The sequence below is a fragment of the Pristis pectinata genome, chromosome 9 (genome assembly GCF_009764475.1).
Source record: "Pristis pectinata isolate sPriPec2 chromosome 9, sPriPec2.1.pri, whole genome shotgun sequence".
In the NCBI taxonomy this organism is placed as follows: Eukaryota; Metazoa; Chordata; class Chondrichthyes; order Rhinopristiformes; family Pristidae; genus Pristis; species Pristis pectinata.
Window position 1 is genome coordinate 53826873 of NC_067413.1, and position 18875 is coordinate 53845747.

At 43.7% G+C, this 18875-nt stretch overlaps 1 protein-coding gene across 1 annotated transcript in view; it reads left to right on the forward strand.

The window, feature by feature from the left end:
- LOC127574320 (dual specificity calcium/calmodulin-dependent 3',5'-cyclic nucleotide phosphodiesterase 1A-like) overlaps nucleotides 1–18875 on the forward strand; it is a 231688-nt gene that overhangs the window by 104348 nt on the left and 108465 nt on the right. Inside the window, exon 3 of the mRNA XM_052023234.1 lies at nucleotides 17391–17504. Within this exon, the coding sequence (XP_051879194.1) occupies nucleotides 17391–17504 (114 nt within the window). The remainder of the gene's footprint in view (nucleotides 1–17390; nucleotides 17505–18875) is intronic.

Here is an 18875-nt window from a genome sequence, read left to right on the forward strand (position 1 = left end):
GAAAACAGTCCCAGCCTATCCAGTCCAGGCAACATCCTTATGATCTTTTCTGCACCCTCTCCAGTTTAATCACATCCTTCCTATAGCGTGGTGACCAGAACTGCACACAATATTTCCAGCTGCAGTCTCACTGATGTCCCTACTTTGTATTCAATGCCTTCTTTACCACCTTGTCTAGCAGTGTCTCCACATTCAATTAATTATGTACTTGTACCCCAGGTCTCTGTTCTACAACATTCCCCAGGGACCTGCCATTCACTGTGTATGTCCTGCCCTGGTTTTCCTTCCCATAATGCATCACTTTGCACTTGTACGAGTTAAATTCCATCTGCCATTCCTTTGCCCACCTTCCCAGTTGATCTAGATCCTGCTGTAAGCTCAGACAACCTTCTTCACTGTTGACTACACCACCAATTTTGGCGTCATAGAACACTACAGCACAGTACAGGCCCTTTGTCCCACAATGTTGTGCCGACATTTTATCCTGCTCTAAGATCTATCTAACCCTTCTCTTCCATCTTTCTATCATTCATGTGTCTACCTAAGAGTCTCTTAAATGTCCCTAATATATCTGCCCCCACAACCTCCGTCAACAGTGTTCCACACACCCACCAAACTCTGCGTTAAGAAAAACTTACCCCTGACATCCCCCTTATACCTTCCTCCAATCACCTTAAAATTATGTCCCCTTGTGTTAGCCATTGTCACCCTGGGAAAAAGTCTGACTGTCCACTTGATCTATGCCTCTAATCATCTTGCACACCTCTATTAAGTCACCTCTCATTCTCCTTCTCACTCAACCTATCCTCATAAAACATGCTCTCCAATCCAGGCAACATCCTGATAAATCTCCTCTACACACTCCAAAGCTTCCACATCCTTTCTATAATGGGGCGACCAGAATGGAACACAATACTCCAAGTGTGGTCTGACCAGAGTTCCATAGAGCTGCAACATCACTTAGTGGCTTTTGAACTCAACACCTTGACTAAAGGCCAACTCACCATACACCTTCTTAACAACCCTATCAATCTATGTGGCAACCTTGAGGGATTTATGGACATGGACCCCAAGATCCCTCTGTTCCTCCACACTGCTAAGAGTCCTGCCATTAACCTTGTGTTCTGCCTTCAAATTCAATCTCCTGAAGTGTATCACTTCACATTTATCTGGGTTGAACACCACCTGCCACTTCTCAGCCCAGCTCTGCATTCTATCAATATCTTGTAGTAATCTACAGCAACCAGCTACTCTATCCACAAACCACCAATCTTTGTCTCATCAGCAAAATTACTAACCCACCCTTCCACATCCTCATCCAAGTCATTTATAAAAATCACAAAGAAAAGGGGTCCCAGAACAGGGCCCTGTGGAACACCATTGGTCACCAACCTCCAGGCAGAATACACTCCATCTACCACCACCCTCCGTATTCTATGGGTGAGCCAATTCTGAATCCATACAGCCAAGTTTCCTGGATCCCATGCCTCCTGTCTTTCTGAATATGCCTTCCATGAGGAACCTTAATGCCTTACTAAAATCCATGTACACCACATCCACTGCTCTACTTGCATCAATGTGGTTTGTCACATCCTCAAAGAATTCAAATCAGGCTTGTGAGGCACGACCTGCCCCTCACAAAGCTATGCTGACTGTCCCTAATCAGCCTATGCTTCTCCAAATGCCCATGAATCCTGTCTATAAGAATCTTCTCCAGTAATTTGCCCACCACTGAAGTAAGACTCATTGGTCTGTAAATCCCAGGGTTATCCCTACTCCCTTTCTTAAACAAAGGAACAACATTTGCCACTCTCCAATCATCCAGCACTACTCCTGTGGCCAGTGAGGACACAAAGATCATCACCAAAGGCACAGCAATCTCTTCCCTTGCTTCCCATAAATACCTTCGATATATCCTGTCTGGCCCCAATGACTACCGTAATGTTTTTCAATAGTTTCAGCACATCCACTTTTTCCACATTGACATGCCCTAGCATATCAGTCTGTCGTACGCCATCCTCAAACATCAAGGTCTCTCTGGTGAATACTGAAGCAAAATATTCGTTAAGGACCTCCCCTACCTCTTCTGACTCCAGGCACGTGTTTCCTGTTTATCCCAATTGGTCCTATGCTCACTCTAGTCATCCTCTTATTTTTCACATACATGTAGAACACCTTAGGGTTTTCCTTGATCCTACTCACCAAGGCCTTCTCATGCCCCCTTCTAGCTCTCCTAAGTCCATTCTTAAGCTCCCTCCTGGCTACCTTGTAACTCTCCAGAGCCCTGTCTGATCCATGCTTTCTAAAGCATAGGCAAGCTTCTTTCTTCCTCTTGACAAGATATTCTACATCTCACATCAATCATGGTTCCTTCACTCTACCATCCTTACCCTGCCTCAATGGGACAAACCTATTCAGAGACCCATGCAAGTATTCCTTAAACAACCTCCACATTTCTGCTGTGCACTTCCCCAAGAACATTTGTTTCCAATTTATGCTCCCAAGTTCCTGCCTAATAGCATAATTCCCCCTCCCCCAGTTAAATACTCTCCCATATCGTCTGCCCCATCCCTCTCCAAGGCTGTGGTAAAGGTCAAGGAGTTATGCTCACTGTCTCCAAAATGCTCTCCCATCGAGAGATCTGAAACCTGATTAGGTTCATTGCCTAGTACCAGGTCCAGTATGGCCTATCCTCTAGTTGGCCTGTCCACATACTGTGTCAGGAATCCTTCCTGGACACTCCTAACAAATTCTGCCCCATCTATCCCCTCTACACCAAGGAGGTGCCAATCATGTTAGGGAAGTTAAAATCACCATAACAACCCTGTTATTTTTTGCACCTTTCCAAAATCTGCCTCCCAATCTGCTCCTTAGTGTCTCTGTTGCTATTGAGGAGGTCTGTAGAATACTCCCAGTAGAGTGATCACTCCATTTCTGTTTCTGACTTCCACCCACACTGACTCAGTGGACGATTCCTCCAGGACATCCTCACTTTCTACAGCTGTGACACTGTCCCTGATCAGCAAAGCCACTCCCCCACCTCTTTTACCTCCGCCCCTGTCCCTTTTGGAACATCTAAACCCTAGAATATCTAGCAGCTATTCCTGCCCTTGCAACAGCTAAGTTTCTGTAACAGCCACCATGTCATAGTTCCACTACTTATCCACGCTCTAAGTTCATCATCAGCCTTGTTCCTGATACTTCTTGCATTAAAATAGACACTTCAGCCCATCCAACTGACTGCAATTTTGCCCTTTCAACTGCCTAACCTTCCTCACTGTCTTTCTACATTCTGCATTTACTTGTACACTAAATGAACCAACCTCTGACCTATCACTCTGGTTCCCATCCCCCTTGGAAACTAGTTTAAACCCTCCCCAACAGTTCTAGTAAACCTGCCTGCAGTTCAGGTGTAATCCATCCCTTTTGTACAGGTCATACCTTCCCCAGAAGAGAGCCCAATGATCCACAAATCTGAAACCCTGCCCCCTGCACCAATTTCTCAGCCACACATTCATCTGCTAGATCATCCTATTCTTACCCTCACTGGCACACAGCACAGGCAGAAATCAAGAGATTACTACCTTGATTTACAACTTCCTACTTAACTCCCTATATTCCCTCTTCAGGACCTCATTTCTTTTCCTACCTATGTCATTGGTACCAATGTGTACCATGACCTCTGGCTGTTCACCCTCCCCCTTCAGAATGCTGTGGGCCTAATTCGAGATGTCCCTGACCCTGGCACCAGGGAGGCAACATACCATCCAGAAGTCACTTTCACATCCACAGAATCTCCGGTCTGTCCCCATTACTATGGAATCTCCTATCACTACCGCTCTCCTCTCCCCTTCCCTTCTGCACCACTCAACCAAGCTCAGTGCCAGAGACCTGGTCACTGTGGCTTTCCTCTGGTAGGCCATCCACCTTCTCCCCCCCCCCCCCCCCCCCCCCCACCCCCCCCCCCCCCCCCCAAACAGTATCCAAAGCAGTATACTTGTTATTGAGGGGAACAGTGACAGAGGTACTCTGCACTATCTGCCTATTCTCAGTCCTTCTCTTGACATTCACCCAGCTACCTGCCTCCTGCAGCTTCAGAATGACTGCCCCTACATACTCCTCAGTATCCCATAGGAGTCTAAGGTCATCCAGCTGCAGTTCCAGTTCCCTAACACTGTCTGCAAAGAGCTGCAGCTGGATGCACCTCATGCAGATGTAGTTATCAGGGAGACTGGATGTCTCCCAGAACTTCCACATCTCACAAGCTGAACACACCACTGACTCTGGAGCCATTCTCACTACTCTGCACTACAGGGAACACCAAATCAAAGAAAAAGAAACTTATCAGAGATTTATCTTCGCCTCTTCTTACTGAAGCCTCAACTCCCCACTCCAACACTGGCCCACTGACACAATAGCTGCTCTTCTTATACTTGCCTCACCTTTATTTGCTGCTGTTGATTAGCCAATCAGCAGGTAACAACTTGCAAGTGTGCCTTGTTTAGACTCTTGCAAGGTGAAACTCACCAGCTCAGGCACAGAGACTCACCTCTTTTCAAGTATCCCGTTCCAAATCTCGCTCCAACTCCCAACTCTGCAAGTGACACTCATCTACAAACTTACTAACCATGCCACCTACATTCTCATTCCAAATCATGAATATATCCGACAAAGAACAGAGGACCCAGCACTGATCCCCACAGCACACCACTGGTCACAGGCCTCCAATCTGAAATAAACCCTCTATGACCACCCTCCACCTCCTTCGACCAAGCTAATTTTGTATCCAAAAGCTAGTGCACGCTTACCATAAAGGAGGTTAGTTCTTTTCTGTAATATTTACCATATAGAACCATAGAACACTACAGCACAGAAAACAGGCCATTCGGCCCTTCTAGTCTATGCTGAAACTTTATTCCACCAGTCCCATTGACCTGCACCCAGTTTATTGTCCTCCATTGGGACTATGGGCTATGGAGGTTGTATAAGACATTGGCCTCACCAATGTCTTATACAACTTCACTATAACATCCCAACTCCTATACTCAACACTTTGATTTATGAATGCCAGGATGCCAAAAGCCTTCTTTACAACCCTGTCTACCTGTGACATCACTTTCAGGGAATTATGTATCTGAACTCCCAGATCCCTTTGTTCCTCCGCACTCCTCAGTGCCCTACCATTTACTGTGTATGTCCTCCCTTGATTTGTCCTTCCAAAATGCAACACCTCACACTTGTCTGCATTAAATTCCATCTGCCATTTTCTGGCCCATTCTTCCAGTTGGTCCAGATCCTACTGCAAGCTTTGAAAGCCTTCCTCGCTGTCCACAACACCTCCAATCTTAGTGTCATCAGCAAACTTGTTGATCCAATTTGCTACATTATCATTTAGATCATTGATATAGACAAAATGTATCTGTTGGTTGATTTCTACAGCTTACAGATAAAAACAATTTTCTGCAAGTTTTTAATGGACAAATTAATCAAAACAGAAGTATTTATTACTTCAATGACATTTTATCACCTTTTGGATGTTGGAAGTTTGAGAGAGCATCCAGGCCATATTTTAATTGATCTTCACATTAAAACCCTTCTGTGATCACATTGAAAAGTAGTTATAAGACTCTGGTTGACTCAGGATGGGGATAAGATATGAAATACAACAAAACAATTAAATTAAACTTTTGCTTAATATCTGCTGAATTAAGGATTTCAATTTTGACAAATAGAAAACTAAATGTTAGCAATGTGTCAAATTAAGTCAAATTCAGAATTATCTTACAAGGCATTGTTGTGACTGACTGAGTCACCAGAGAGAAACTGAAGCTGGTGATATAAAAGTCCTTATTTAACACAGCAGACCTTCTGGAGAGAAGATAATTTTCCTCACAGATGTTTCATACTTTTAAACACAAAGCAACAATAAATGATTAACTATAGTTTCAATGGTAATAATTACCTGATGAAAAACACCATGATGCTGGAGGAACTCAGCAGGCCAGGCAGCATCCATGGAGAAAAGCAGGTGGTCAATGTTTCAGGTCAGCACCCTTCTTTAGGACTGAAGATAGGAAAAGGGGAAGCCCAATATATAGGAGGGAAAAGCAGAACAGTGATAGGTGGACAAAAGAGGGGAGGTGGGGTGAGCACAGGGTGGTGATAGATGGATGCAGGTAAGAGATAGTGATAGGCAGGTATGGGGGAGGAGGGGAGAGCAGATCCACCAGGGGATGGGTCAAAAGTAAGGAGAGAGAAACAAAAAGAAAGTGGGGTAGAAAAAATAGAGAGAGGCTTGGGAAGGGAAGAAAAAAAGAAGCATGATGGGGGGGTGGTTGTGGGAAGGGGCGGGGATTACTTAAAGTGGGAGAATTCAATGTTACCTACTTAATTACTTAACTACTTAATAATTGCCTACTTAACTTTAACATCTTGAATGTAGACAGGTAACTTTACAGAATTACATATTTACATTGTTATTGGTTTATTATTGTCACTTGTACTGAGGTACAGTGAAAAACATGTCTTACATACCTTTTGTACAGATCAATTTATTACACAGTGCATTGAGGTAGTACAGGGTAAAAACAATAACAGAATACAGAATAAAGTGTCACAGCTACAGAGGAAGTGCATTGCAGGTAGACAATAAGGTGGAAGGTCGTAACAAGGTAGATTGTGAGGTCAAGAGTCCATCTCATCATATAAGGGAACGGTTCAATAGTCTTATAACAGCAGGATAGAAGCTGTCCTTGAGCCTGCTGGTATACGCCCTCAGGCTCCTGTATCTTCTGCCTGATGGGAGAAGCGAGAAGAGAGAATGACTTGGGTGGGTGGGATCTTTGATTATGTTGGCCGTTTCACCATGGCAGCGAGAGGTATAGACAAAGAATCCATGGAGGGGAGGTTGGTTTCTGTGATGTGCTGGGCCGTGTCCACAACTCTCTGCAGTTTCTTGTGGTCCTGGGCAGAGCAGTTGCTCTACCACGCCATGATACACCCAGATAGGATGGTTTCTATGGTGCATCATAAAAGTTGGTGAGGGTCAAAGGGGACATGCCAAATTTCTTTAGCCGCCTGTGGAAGTACAGGCCTGGTGAACTTTCTTGGCCGTGGCGTCTATGTGGTTGGACCAGGACAGACTATTGGTGATGTTCACTCCAAGGAACTTGAAGCTCTCAACTCTCTCGACCTCAGCACCATTAATGTAGACAGGTGCATGTACACTGCCCCCTTTCCTGAAGTCAATGACCGGCTCTTTTGTTTTGCTGACATTGAGGGAAAGGCTGTTGTTGTGACACCAAGTCACTAAGCTCTTTATCTGCTTCCTGTACCCCGACTCATGGTTATTTGAGATACGGCCCACTATGGTGGGAACTCAAACTTGTAGATGGAAACTTGTAAATGGTGTTGGAGCAGAATCTGGCCACGCATGAGTATATAGGGAGTAGAGTAGGGGGCTGAGGACGCAGCCTTGTGGGGCACCAATGTTGAGAATAATCGTGTTGAGATATGGCAGCATATCCCAATCTATAATTTCATAACTCCAGAATAATCCCTAACAGCCATCTAGGAAAATAGTATCACCCATCAAGGGATTGTGTTTTAAGACCTATTTCTCCTATAATTAGGAGGTTCAACATGAAGCGGAATAAATTGGTAATATTAAAGAGGAAATTGGTATTGGTTTATTATTGTCACATGTATCAAGATACAGTGAAACGTTTTGTTTTGCATGCCATCCCGACAGATCATGCCATATATAAGTACATCAAGATAGTAAAAAGAAAACAGAATGCAGATAGAGTATCGTAGTTACAGAGAAAGTGCAGTGCAGGTAGACAAATAAAGTGGAAGAACCGTGACTAGGTAAATTGAGAAATCAAGAATTTAAGAGTTCATCTTTAAGTGTATGAGAGATCCATACAAGAGTCTCATAAAAGATAGAAGCTGTCCTCGAGTCTCATGGTATGTGCTCTCAAGCTTTTATATCTTCTGCTCGACAGAAGAGTGGAGAAGAGCGAATGACGGGTGGGAAGGGTCCATGATTATGTTGGCTGCTTTCCCGAAGCAATGGGATGTGTAGGTGGATTCAATGGAGGGGAGGCTGCTCTGTGATGGACTGGACTGCATTCACGACTCTCTGCAATTTCTTACAGTCTTGGGTAGAGCAGCTGCCATACCAAGCTTTGATGCATCCAAATAGGATGCTTTCAGTGGTGCATCTATAAAAATTTGTAGGAATCATCAAAGACATGCCAAATTTCTTTAGCCTTCTGAGCAAGTAGAGGCACTGGTGTGATATTTATACCTCGGAACTTGAATTTCTCAACCATCTCCACCTCAGCACCATTGGGGTGTACTCCACCCCACTTCCTGAAGTCGATGACCAGCTCCTTTATTTTGAAGATATTGATGTAAGAGTTGTTGTCTTGACACCATGCCACTAAGCTATCTCCTTCCTGTACTCCATCTCATCGTTGTTTGAGATCCATCCCACTACAGTGGTGTCATCTGCAAACTTATAAATGGAGTTAGAAGAGAATCTGGCCACACAGTCATGAGTGAAAAGGGTGTATAGCAAGGGGCAAGGGCACTGGTGTTGAGGGTAATTTTGGAGGAGGTGTTGCTGCCTATCTTTACTGATTGAGGTCCGTTGGTCAGGAAGTCTAAGATCCAGTTGCAGAGGGGGTGCTGAGTCCTAGTTCTAGGAGTTTGTAGATGAGTTTATTTGGGATTATGGGTGGAGCTAAAGTCAATAAATAGGAGTCTGATGTGGTTGTCTTTGTTATCCAGGTGTTCCAGAGATGAGTGTAGGGTGAGGGAAATGATGTCCACTGTGGACCTTTCATGGCAGTAGGTGAATTGCAATAGGTTGAGGTTGTCTAGGAGACAGAAGAAATTCTTTAAGCTGGTTCATTTTATAACATTTCTTCAATATTTCTGCTCTTTTGATCAGCAATGAGTTATGGAGATTGATTGCCTGTTCTGATGAGTTGCTGAGTTGCAACACTGAACAGCAACAATGAAGAATATTTGTCCTAGTAAGTCTTTGATAGTAGATTTTAGAGCCATGCCATGAATTAGGATGAAAGCAACAAATTAAATTGTTGAGTTTATCTTAATTTGCAGGATATTATTGTAGCAATGTTATCTGATACACAATATTCTCTCTCAATTTGTGACATTACAGCAACATCAATTACCTTAATTTTTAACAATGAGTTTTCATATACATTGTTTACAGGCTTATAAAAGCCATTGTAATCCACATTATTTTTGTTTAAAATGAAGGGCATTGAAACAATATATGACCAGTGACAAACAGTGCAGCTTAGAAAGTGTACTTTCTGCAAGTAAAATATAACAACCAATGAGCAGCAAGCTAGCCATTTAATTATGCAAAATGCATGAAATATTGTAAAGTGCACAAAAGTTGAGAGATCTTGTTTAAATGTTAGGCTTGGATATCTGGATAAGTAAATTCATTTAAAAGCACAGTATCCTTGGATGTTAGAGAGAGTCGCATGAAGACAAAAGCTTAATCATATTTTCACTGCATGACTGTGTGAGTTTGAAATTCAGAGCTGTGCTTGGACGTGAAACCTGTTAGTCCAACCTGCTGGCCTAAGTCAGGAGTATGATGGATGGATTCTGAAATTGTGACAGATTCTGAAATTAGAAGTGTGAGGTGGTACACTTTGGAAGGATAAACTCCAAGGCGGAGTACAAAGTTAATGGCAGGATTCCGGGTAGTGTGGAGGAGCAGAGGGATCTGGGGGTCCATATCCACAGATCCCTGAAAATTGCCTCACAGGTGGATAGGGTAGGTAAGAAAGCTTATGGGATGTTAGCATTCATAAGTTGTGGGATCAAGTTTAAGAGCCGCAAGGTAATGATGCATCTCTATAAAACTCTGATTAGACCAAACTTAGAGTACTGTGTCCAGTTTTGGTCACCTCATTATAGGAAGGATTTGGAAGCATTGGAAAGGGTGCAGAGGAGATTTACCAGGATGCTGCCTGGTTTAGAGAGTATGGATTATGAGGAGAGACTAAAGGAGCAAGGGCTTTACTCTTTGGAGAGAAGGAGGATGAGAGGAGACATGAAAGAGGTGTACAAAATATTAAGAGGAATAGATAGAGTGGACAGCCAGCGCCTCTTTCCCAGGGCACCAATGCTCAATACAAGAGAGGATGGCTTTAAAGTAATGGGTGGAAAGTTCAAGGGTGATATCAGAGGAAGGTTTTTTAACCAGAGAGTGGTTGGGACATGGAATGTGTTGCCTGGGGTGGTGGTGGAGGCAGGTACATTGGTCAAATTGAAGAGATTGTTAGATAAGCATATGGAGGAATTTAAAATAGAGGGATATGTGGGAGGAAGGGGTTAGATAGTCGTAGGCGAGGTTTAAAGTTCGACACAACATTGTGGGCTGAAGGGCCTGTATTGTGCTATACTGTTCTATGATTCTATGACTGTTTTTCTCTTTCCACAGACTCTACCTGCCCAGCTGAGTATTTCCAGCATTTTCAGTTTTTATTTCAGATTTCCAGCATCTGAAGTTTTTTTTACTTTCATAGGATGGATTGTTGTCTACTGGCTTGGATGAGTGCTGCTCCAGTAATCTCAAGAATCTTAACATCATTCAGGACAAAGCAACATATTGAACTACCAAATTTTATCCACCAACCTAAACAATCTCTCCCCCACCACCTGCATACTAAACTGCAATATATATAATCTACATAAAAAAAAAGAACTGCTGGAAAAACTCAGCAGATCAGCAGAATCTGTGGAGAGAGAAGCACAGTCAGTGCTTCAGGCTAGCATTTTCTGTCTTACTTCTATTTTGAGTACATTCCCCAGAACTGGTCCCAACACCTTAAGAATCTAAAACATCCTGCCCCACCAGAGATGACATTCTTCGGGATCATCCAGTGAGGCCATATGGGTAGAACATAGAAACAAGAAGGGGAGGGCCACTCCAGTGGGGCTGTATTATAGATCCCCTGATAGTCGGTGGGAACTTGAGGACCAGAGTAGAGAGAAATTGCTCATAGTTGTAGGAATAACAAGATTGCATTGGTGGGAGATTTTAATTTCCCCGATATTGACTGGACTACCCAGAGTTTTAAGGGCCTGGATGGGGTGGAATTTGTGAAATGTGTCCAAGAAAGTTTCCTGAGTCAATATATAAAGGGCCCTACTCAGGAGGGTGCAATAGTGGACCTCCTTCTTAGGGAACGAGGTAGGGCAGATAACTGAAGTGGCAGTCAGGGAGCACTTTGGCTCTAGTGACCATAATTCTATTAGCTTTAAAATAGTGATAGAAAAGGACAGGACAGGTCCACAGGTTAGGGTCCTAAATGGAGCAGGGTAATTTTGGGGGAATGAGGCAGGGTCTAGTAGAGGTCAATTGGATGTGCCTGTTTGAAGGGAAAGGAGCAAATAGCAAGTGGGAGGCTTTTAAGAGTGTGATATCAAGAGTCCAGGAGCAGCATGTTCCTGTTATGGTGAAGGGTAAACCTGGCAAGTTTAGGGAACCTTGGCTGACAAGGGATATTGAAGCTCTGGTCAAGAAAAAGAATTAAGTTTCCATTTGGTTTAGGGGGTCGGGGATGAGTGAATCGCTTGATGACTATAAAAAGATTAAGAATACACTTAAGAGGGAAATAAGGAGGACAAAGAGAGGGTATGAGATGGATCTGGCAGGTAAGATTAAGGAAAATCCCAAGAGGTTCTACAGCTATATAAAGAGTAAAAGGATTGCTAGGCAGAGAGTAAGTCCCCTTAGTGATCAGCAGGACTGCCTGTGTCTCGAGCCACTGGAGATGGATGGGATTATTAATGAATATTTCTGTGTTTACTGAGGAGAGAATCATGGTTGCTCAAGAAATAAGGGAAACAAGTAGAGATGTTTTGGACAACATTCATATTACCAGGGAGGAGGTATTTGCAGCCTTACAGTGCATCAAGGTGGATAAATCTATCGGGCCTGACCAAGTACATCCTCGCACTAGAGGCTAGAGAAGAAATTGCGGAGGCCCTTGCGGAGATACTTGCTTCATCATTAGCCACTGGTGAAATTTCTGAAGACTGGAAGGTGGCTAATATTGTTCCGTTGTTTATGAAGGGTGGTCTGGAAGGTTAAGTCCCATGGACTCTAGGGAGAGCCAGTTAAGTGGATTAAAAATTGGCTCAGAAGTAGGTGGTTGAAAGTTGTTTCTCGGAATGGAGGCTGGTGACTAGTGGTGTGCCACAGGGGTCGGTGTTGAGACCCTTGTTATTTGTTATTCATATACATGATTTGGATGCAAATGCGCAGGGCTTGATCAGTAAGTTTGTGGATGACACAAAATTAGGAGTTGTTGTTGATAGTGAAGAAGGTTATCATAGATTACAGGGGGATCTTGATCAGTTAGGGAAGTGGGTCAAGGAGTGACAAATGGATTTCAATACAGGTAAGTGTGAGGTGATGCATTTTGGAAAATCAAACCAGCGTAGAACTTGTACTATGAATGGTAGGGCACTAGGGAGTGCAATGGAACAGAGGGACCTGGGAATACAAGTGCATAGTTTGTTGAAAGCAGCATCACAAGTAGATAGGGTGGTGAAAAAGGTGTTTAGCATGCTGGCCTTCATCAGTCAGGGCATTGAGTATAGGAGTTGGGACATAATGTTGCAGTTGTATAAGTTGTTGGTGAGGCCGCACTTGGAGTACTGTGTACAGTTTTGATCACACTGTTGTTGGAAGACGTGGTTAAACTGGAAAGTGTGCAGAAAAGAGTTACAAGAATGTTGCCAGGACTAGATGGCTTGAGATATAGGGAGAGGTTGGGCAGACAAGATCTTTATTCCTTGGAGCATAGGAGAATGAGGGGCAACCATATAGAAGTTTATAAAATCATGAGGGGCATAGGTAAGATGGATGGTAGCAGTCTTTTGCCCAGGGTAGTGGAGTCCAAAACTGGAGGGCATAGAATTAGGGTGAGAGGGGAAAGGTTTAAAAGGGACCTGAGGGGCAACTTTTTCACGCAGAGGGTGGTGAGTCTATGGAATGACCTGCCAGAGGAAGTGGTTGAGGCAGGTACAATTGTATCATTTAAGAAGCACTTGAATAGGTACATGGAGGGGCGGGGCTTAGAGACATATGGGCCGAATGCAGGAAATTGAGACAAGCTGAGTGGGTGCTGTGTTCAGCATGGACTTGTTGGATCGAAGGGCCTATATCCGTGCTGTATTGCTCTATGACTCTGTCTCTCCATCTATCCAATCAGCTGCACCATCCTCTTATTTCCATAGTCACTGGGACTAATCTTGTGGTTGCCCAGGATATGGTAAGCATCTGGAGATTTCTATTTTTGAGGTCCTACTTCTTAGTCTCTTTCCTAACTCCTTAAAACCTGAATGCAGGACCTGAACCATTTTTCCACTTGTATCAACTTGTTCTTTGGACCAGGACATCTGGCTGTTCACCCTCATGCTCTAGAATGTTTTGCTGCTGCTCAGTGATATCCCTGACCATGGCAACTTACCATCCTGCAATCACATCTGCTTGCTCCTCAAACTATAGAATCTCCTGCACATCTTGACCTTTTGACCTACTCCCCTTCCCTGGGTAGCTGAGTCCTCCATGGAGTGTTGCCTCTGGCTGCAGTCCCCAGGGAAGCTCTTTCCCTCATCAATATTCAGATGCCGTTAAGGGTCTCCTGAACTACTTACCTGCTGTTTTTATCTGCCTCACACACTTCCTGCCTGTGCTCTCTTCAGCTGTGGCATGACCATCTCCTGAAAACAGCTGTCGATAACATAATTCAGCCTCATAGATGCATTGAAGAGACATCAGGTGTTGCTCAAACTCACCTAGCTAATGGCATTTCAGCACATGGGAAGCATCATAGAGTTCTTGCATAGAACTATATAATTAAGGTGTCCTGCCACGTTTCTATTTATTAGACTAAGTCACTAACCAGAAATAGAGCAGCTTCTTTTCCCCTGAAGGCCCCACTCACCGAAATCCCAAGTTTCCTACTCTGTAGGTGCCATGATCTGTGGGACTGGAGGCTGTACTACATTCTACATTTATACCAGTGAAAAATTCATAGATGATCCCATCCCTGCTGACAGTAATTATATGAAGACATTAACCCCTTATATCCACAAAATTTAGCATGTAACATACAGTTATCAGTTTACAGTAGATTGACTTGAAATTTCAGTTTGGTGTGATTTAATACCCATGTATACCATTAAATAAATCTTTATATTGTTGCAGAAGCTTCTTCAAACATGATTTTAATATGTTCATGCTATGTACTTTTTTTGAAACCGTCCTCAACACTTACAGCCAATCTCTCTTTTGCAGAGCTAGTTTGTTCACAAAAGCAGCCACTAAAAATGGTTGGCATACCTTCTGCCTAGTGTGGAGGACTATATGTTGCATTTGTCTTAATACTCTGAGCATCTCACCAGAATGTGGACTCAACTGTAATGTGACAGAACATGACTGGAAAGGATACTTATGACTGGAAATTCAGGAAGGTTCCATTAATAAGAAACATACTAAAGTTGAGAACAGATTTTCATTTTTATTGCGGTTTTTGATTTCTACTTTACTTTTGAAATAGCTGCTTTTTATCACAACTAGTAGCATAACAGGAATAAGAAACAAGATGGAGGTTGAATAGATCATCTAATATGACGCACATGTGCAGTGATAAAAGCGTGGAAGGAACTGGCAGACTGAAATGGCATGGATATGGAATTATGCTAAAGAGCAAGCAGACGGCCTGGAAAATACAAGTTTATGGACTGTAACAGAGTTCTAAAAGCCAGCCAGAAATAATCCTGATGTGGATTGGCATCCAAATAGAAAATGCAGTCTGAAATGTCATAAAAATGGAATAGCACTGAGATGGAGGGGGCAGTCTGAAATGATACGGCAATGGAATGGCTCGGAACCGGAACAGTCTGAAACAGCATGGACATGTAAAGAGCAGAGATGTAGACAATCTGAAATGTTAGTTATATGAAATGTGGTGTATAAGCAGTCTGAAATGACACACAGATATTGAGGGTCAAGGACGTGGAAGGGCAGTCTGGAATGGCACAAATATGGAATGACGTAGATTTGGAATAGTCAGTCCGAATCAACATGGAAATAGAATGAGAGGGATTTGGAATATGTAGCCTGAAATGATATAGATATGGATTGACACAGATATGAAATGACATAGAGACACAATAGACTGTTTGAAATGACACAGATAAGAAATGACATAAGGACTTTTAAAGGTAGTCTGAAATAACTCAGATTTGTTAAACACTAGGAATCATATAGGGCACTAAGCTTGGGAAGAAGCTGGTTCACCTTCAAACAGTACCATGGAGAAGTGGGAGATTTTGTTGAAAAAGTGAATTTTGTGATGGCGAACCACAAAGGCTCTGATCATTCCTATATTTAGTTGCAGGAAATTTCTGCTCATTGAATAGTGGATGGAGAATGATGGGTGGGGATCAAGCACCCTCACAATGAAAGACAGTAGAGCCATTGAGTGAGATTGTGTTGAGGAAGTGCTGGCTGGTTTCAGAGTACATCTGGAACCTGAAGTCTTTTCATATGATGTGGCTAAGGGCCAGCATGTTGATGGGCCAGCATAGGAGGGGACCAATTATAAGTCTTTGGGGCCTCCTAGGTTTCCTGTGCAGGTAATTCATTTTGTTAGCTAAAAATATTCAGAAGGCAGATGCTGGAAATGTAAAATAAAACTGAAATCCTGGAAATACTCAGTAGGTCAAGGCAACATCTATGGTGAAAAAATGTTAATGTTTGAGGTCCTCCAATCCTCCCCTCTTGTCACCTCAGGGTCCCTCCTTTCCATTTCCCATTCCATCCCAGCTCATCTCCTCATCTCAACAACTTGCCCTCGCCACTCACTCTCTTCTCTCCCCACCGCCAATCTTCAACCCCACTCCAATCCCCACTCTTTCCACTCAACCCCTTCCCCACCCTCATTCACCCCACCCTGACTTACCAGTCCCATTTCAATGACCTATCATCTATTCCTTGCCCAATCCATCTTCCCCATCTCCCTACATCCCCATTTCCATTTCCCCCACCCCAAGGGGTGCTATCCATAGCGGAAATAATTTAACAAATTACATTGTTCGTGCATACCACACCTGCCAAGACAAAGGAGACAGATGTGACCACACTATGATCTCCTCTGTTTTGGGGAGACCAAACATGAATTATATGACAACTTTGCAGAACATTTCTATTCCGTGCTCACACCTGACCCCAAACATCTAACTGTCGATGACTTCATTTCTCTATCTCACTCCCACCGTGACCTCTGTCCTTTGCTTCCTACAACTTTTCAATGAAGCTTAACCTGTTCAAAGGACAGCACATCGTCTTCTGACTGGGTCTTTACTGTATTCCAGTTGCAACACTGAGTTCAACAATTTCAGATAATTAGTATTTCTAGCATTTTTATTTCAGATTTTCAACAATCACTTCACATTCCGATTTTAGATAATTATCCTGCATTTATATCTCTTTCTGGCTGAACTTTCGTTTCTTTGTTTTCTCAGCTGTCCCCTCTTTCACCTTGCACTATCACTCCTATTGTTATAAACCCTTCCACCTTCAACCATATTGCAAACCTTCCCCTCTGTTGTCTCCTCATCCTTTTCCCAACATCTTAAAGGTAGTTTAATCTCGAATTGTTCTGATTGTCATAGAGTCATACAGCATGGAAACAGACCCTTTGGTCCAATTCATCCAGCGAGCTAGTCCCATCTGCCCGCATTTGGCTGATAGCCCTCTTAACCCCTCCTGTCCATGTACCAATCTAGATGGCTTTTAAACATTGCTAATGTGCCTGCCTCAACCACTATTTCTGGCAGCTTATTCTGAAAATGAACCACCCTTTGTGTGAAGAAACTGCCCCTGATGTCACTTTTAAATCTCTCACCTCTGATCTTAAACCTGCGCCCCCTTGTTTTCAGCAGCCCCTCCCTGGGAAAAAGACTGTGTGCTTAACCATGTCTATGCCCCTCATGATCTTATACCTCTAGCAAGTCATCCCTCAATCTCCTACATTCCAGGAAATGAAGTCCTGGTCTACGCAACCTCTCCTTGTAACTCAGGCCCCCAATTCCAGGCAACATCCTGGTAAAATCTTTTCTGTAGGCTAAGAAACATCATCAACCTTATGTGGTGGCTCCAGTTCTCTATCTAGTGGTGCTGCCTGACCTGCTGAGTACTTAAGGTATTTTCTGCTTATATTTCATAGAAGTAACAGATTATATTCTCTATAAACCTTGTCCTCCATTCTTTTCTCCTCAGCCAAGTGGAGCTCTTAACAGTTCTTGTTTGTTTCTAGGTTGCGATGTTTGGTCAAACAGTTGGAACGCGGTGAAACTTCTGTTGTAGATCTGAAAAAGAATTTGGAATATGCAGCTTCAGTGCTTGAGACAGTGTACATTGATGAGACACGGTATGTACGCCAAACATTTTCACATGCTCCTGTACATTTCTTTATTCTTCAGCTGTGCTGTGAGGGGATCTACCATCCACCTACACAGTAATATAATATCATCGTGGTAATTTTGCTTCTCAGGCCCAAGCTACTAAATTGCTCAGTCAGAACCTCCCGTTAACAATGTTCACATTGGTTCAATAACTTACAACGTGATTTGATGAGTTTGACACACAAGTTTGCTGAACGATAAACACTTGCACTGTTTTCCCTCAGCAGAACATTTTGTTTTGTAAGGACAGTTGCCACCACAACAATAGAGACACAAGAGATTCTGCAGGTGCTGGAATCTGGAGCAACACACACAAAATGCTGGAGGAACTCAGCAGGTCAGGCAGCATCTATGGAGGGAAATAAACAGTCGACGTTTCTGGTCAAGACCCTTCATCAGCACTGGAAAGGAAGAGGGCAGAAGCCGGAATAAGAAGGTCAGGGGAGGAGCATAGGCTTGGTTCAGTCCTTTCCTGCCTATGTCTGTGACGCTTCGCATGCTCTCCATCACGTCAACAACTTCCAGTTCCCCGGCCTAACTGTCTCATTTTCACCATGGACGTCGAGTCTCTGTACACTTCCATCCCCTAGCAGGAAGGCCTTAAGCCTCTCTGTTTCTTTCTCGATAACAGTTCCCCTCCCACCACAACCCTCCTCTATCTGGCAGAACTGGTACTCACCCTCAACAACTTTTCTTTTGGCTCCTCCCACTTACTCCAAACTAAAGGTGTAGCCATGGGCACCCGCCTGGGCCCCAGCTATGCCTGCCTCTTTGTTGGCTACGTTGAACAGTCCATGTTCCAAGCCTACACCGGGAATGCCCCCCAACTCTTTCTCTGCTACATTGACGACTGCATTGGGGCTGCTTCCTGCCCCTGTGCTGAGCTCATCAATTTCATCAACTTTGCCTCCAACTTCTGCCCTGCCCTCAGATTCACCTGGTCCATCTCCAACACCTCTCTCTCCTTTCTGGATCTCTCTGTCTTCATCTCCGGAGATATATTAACCACAGATTCCCGCAGTTACCTTGACTACACCTCTTCCCACCCTGTAACTTTTAAGGACGCCATCCCCTTCTCCCAGTTCCTCTGTCTCCATCACATCTGTTTCCATGATGAGGCTTTCTATTCTAGGACATCAGAAATGTCCTCCTTTTTCATTAACCGGGGTTTCCCTTCCATCACCATCAATGCTGCCCTTACCCATATCTCCTCCACTTCCCGCATGTCTGCCCTCACCCCCTCCCCCTGCTGACATAACAGTGACAGGGTTCCCCTTTTCCTCACCTACCATCCCACGAGCCAACATATCCAGCACATGATTCTCCACAATTTTCGC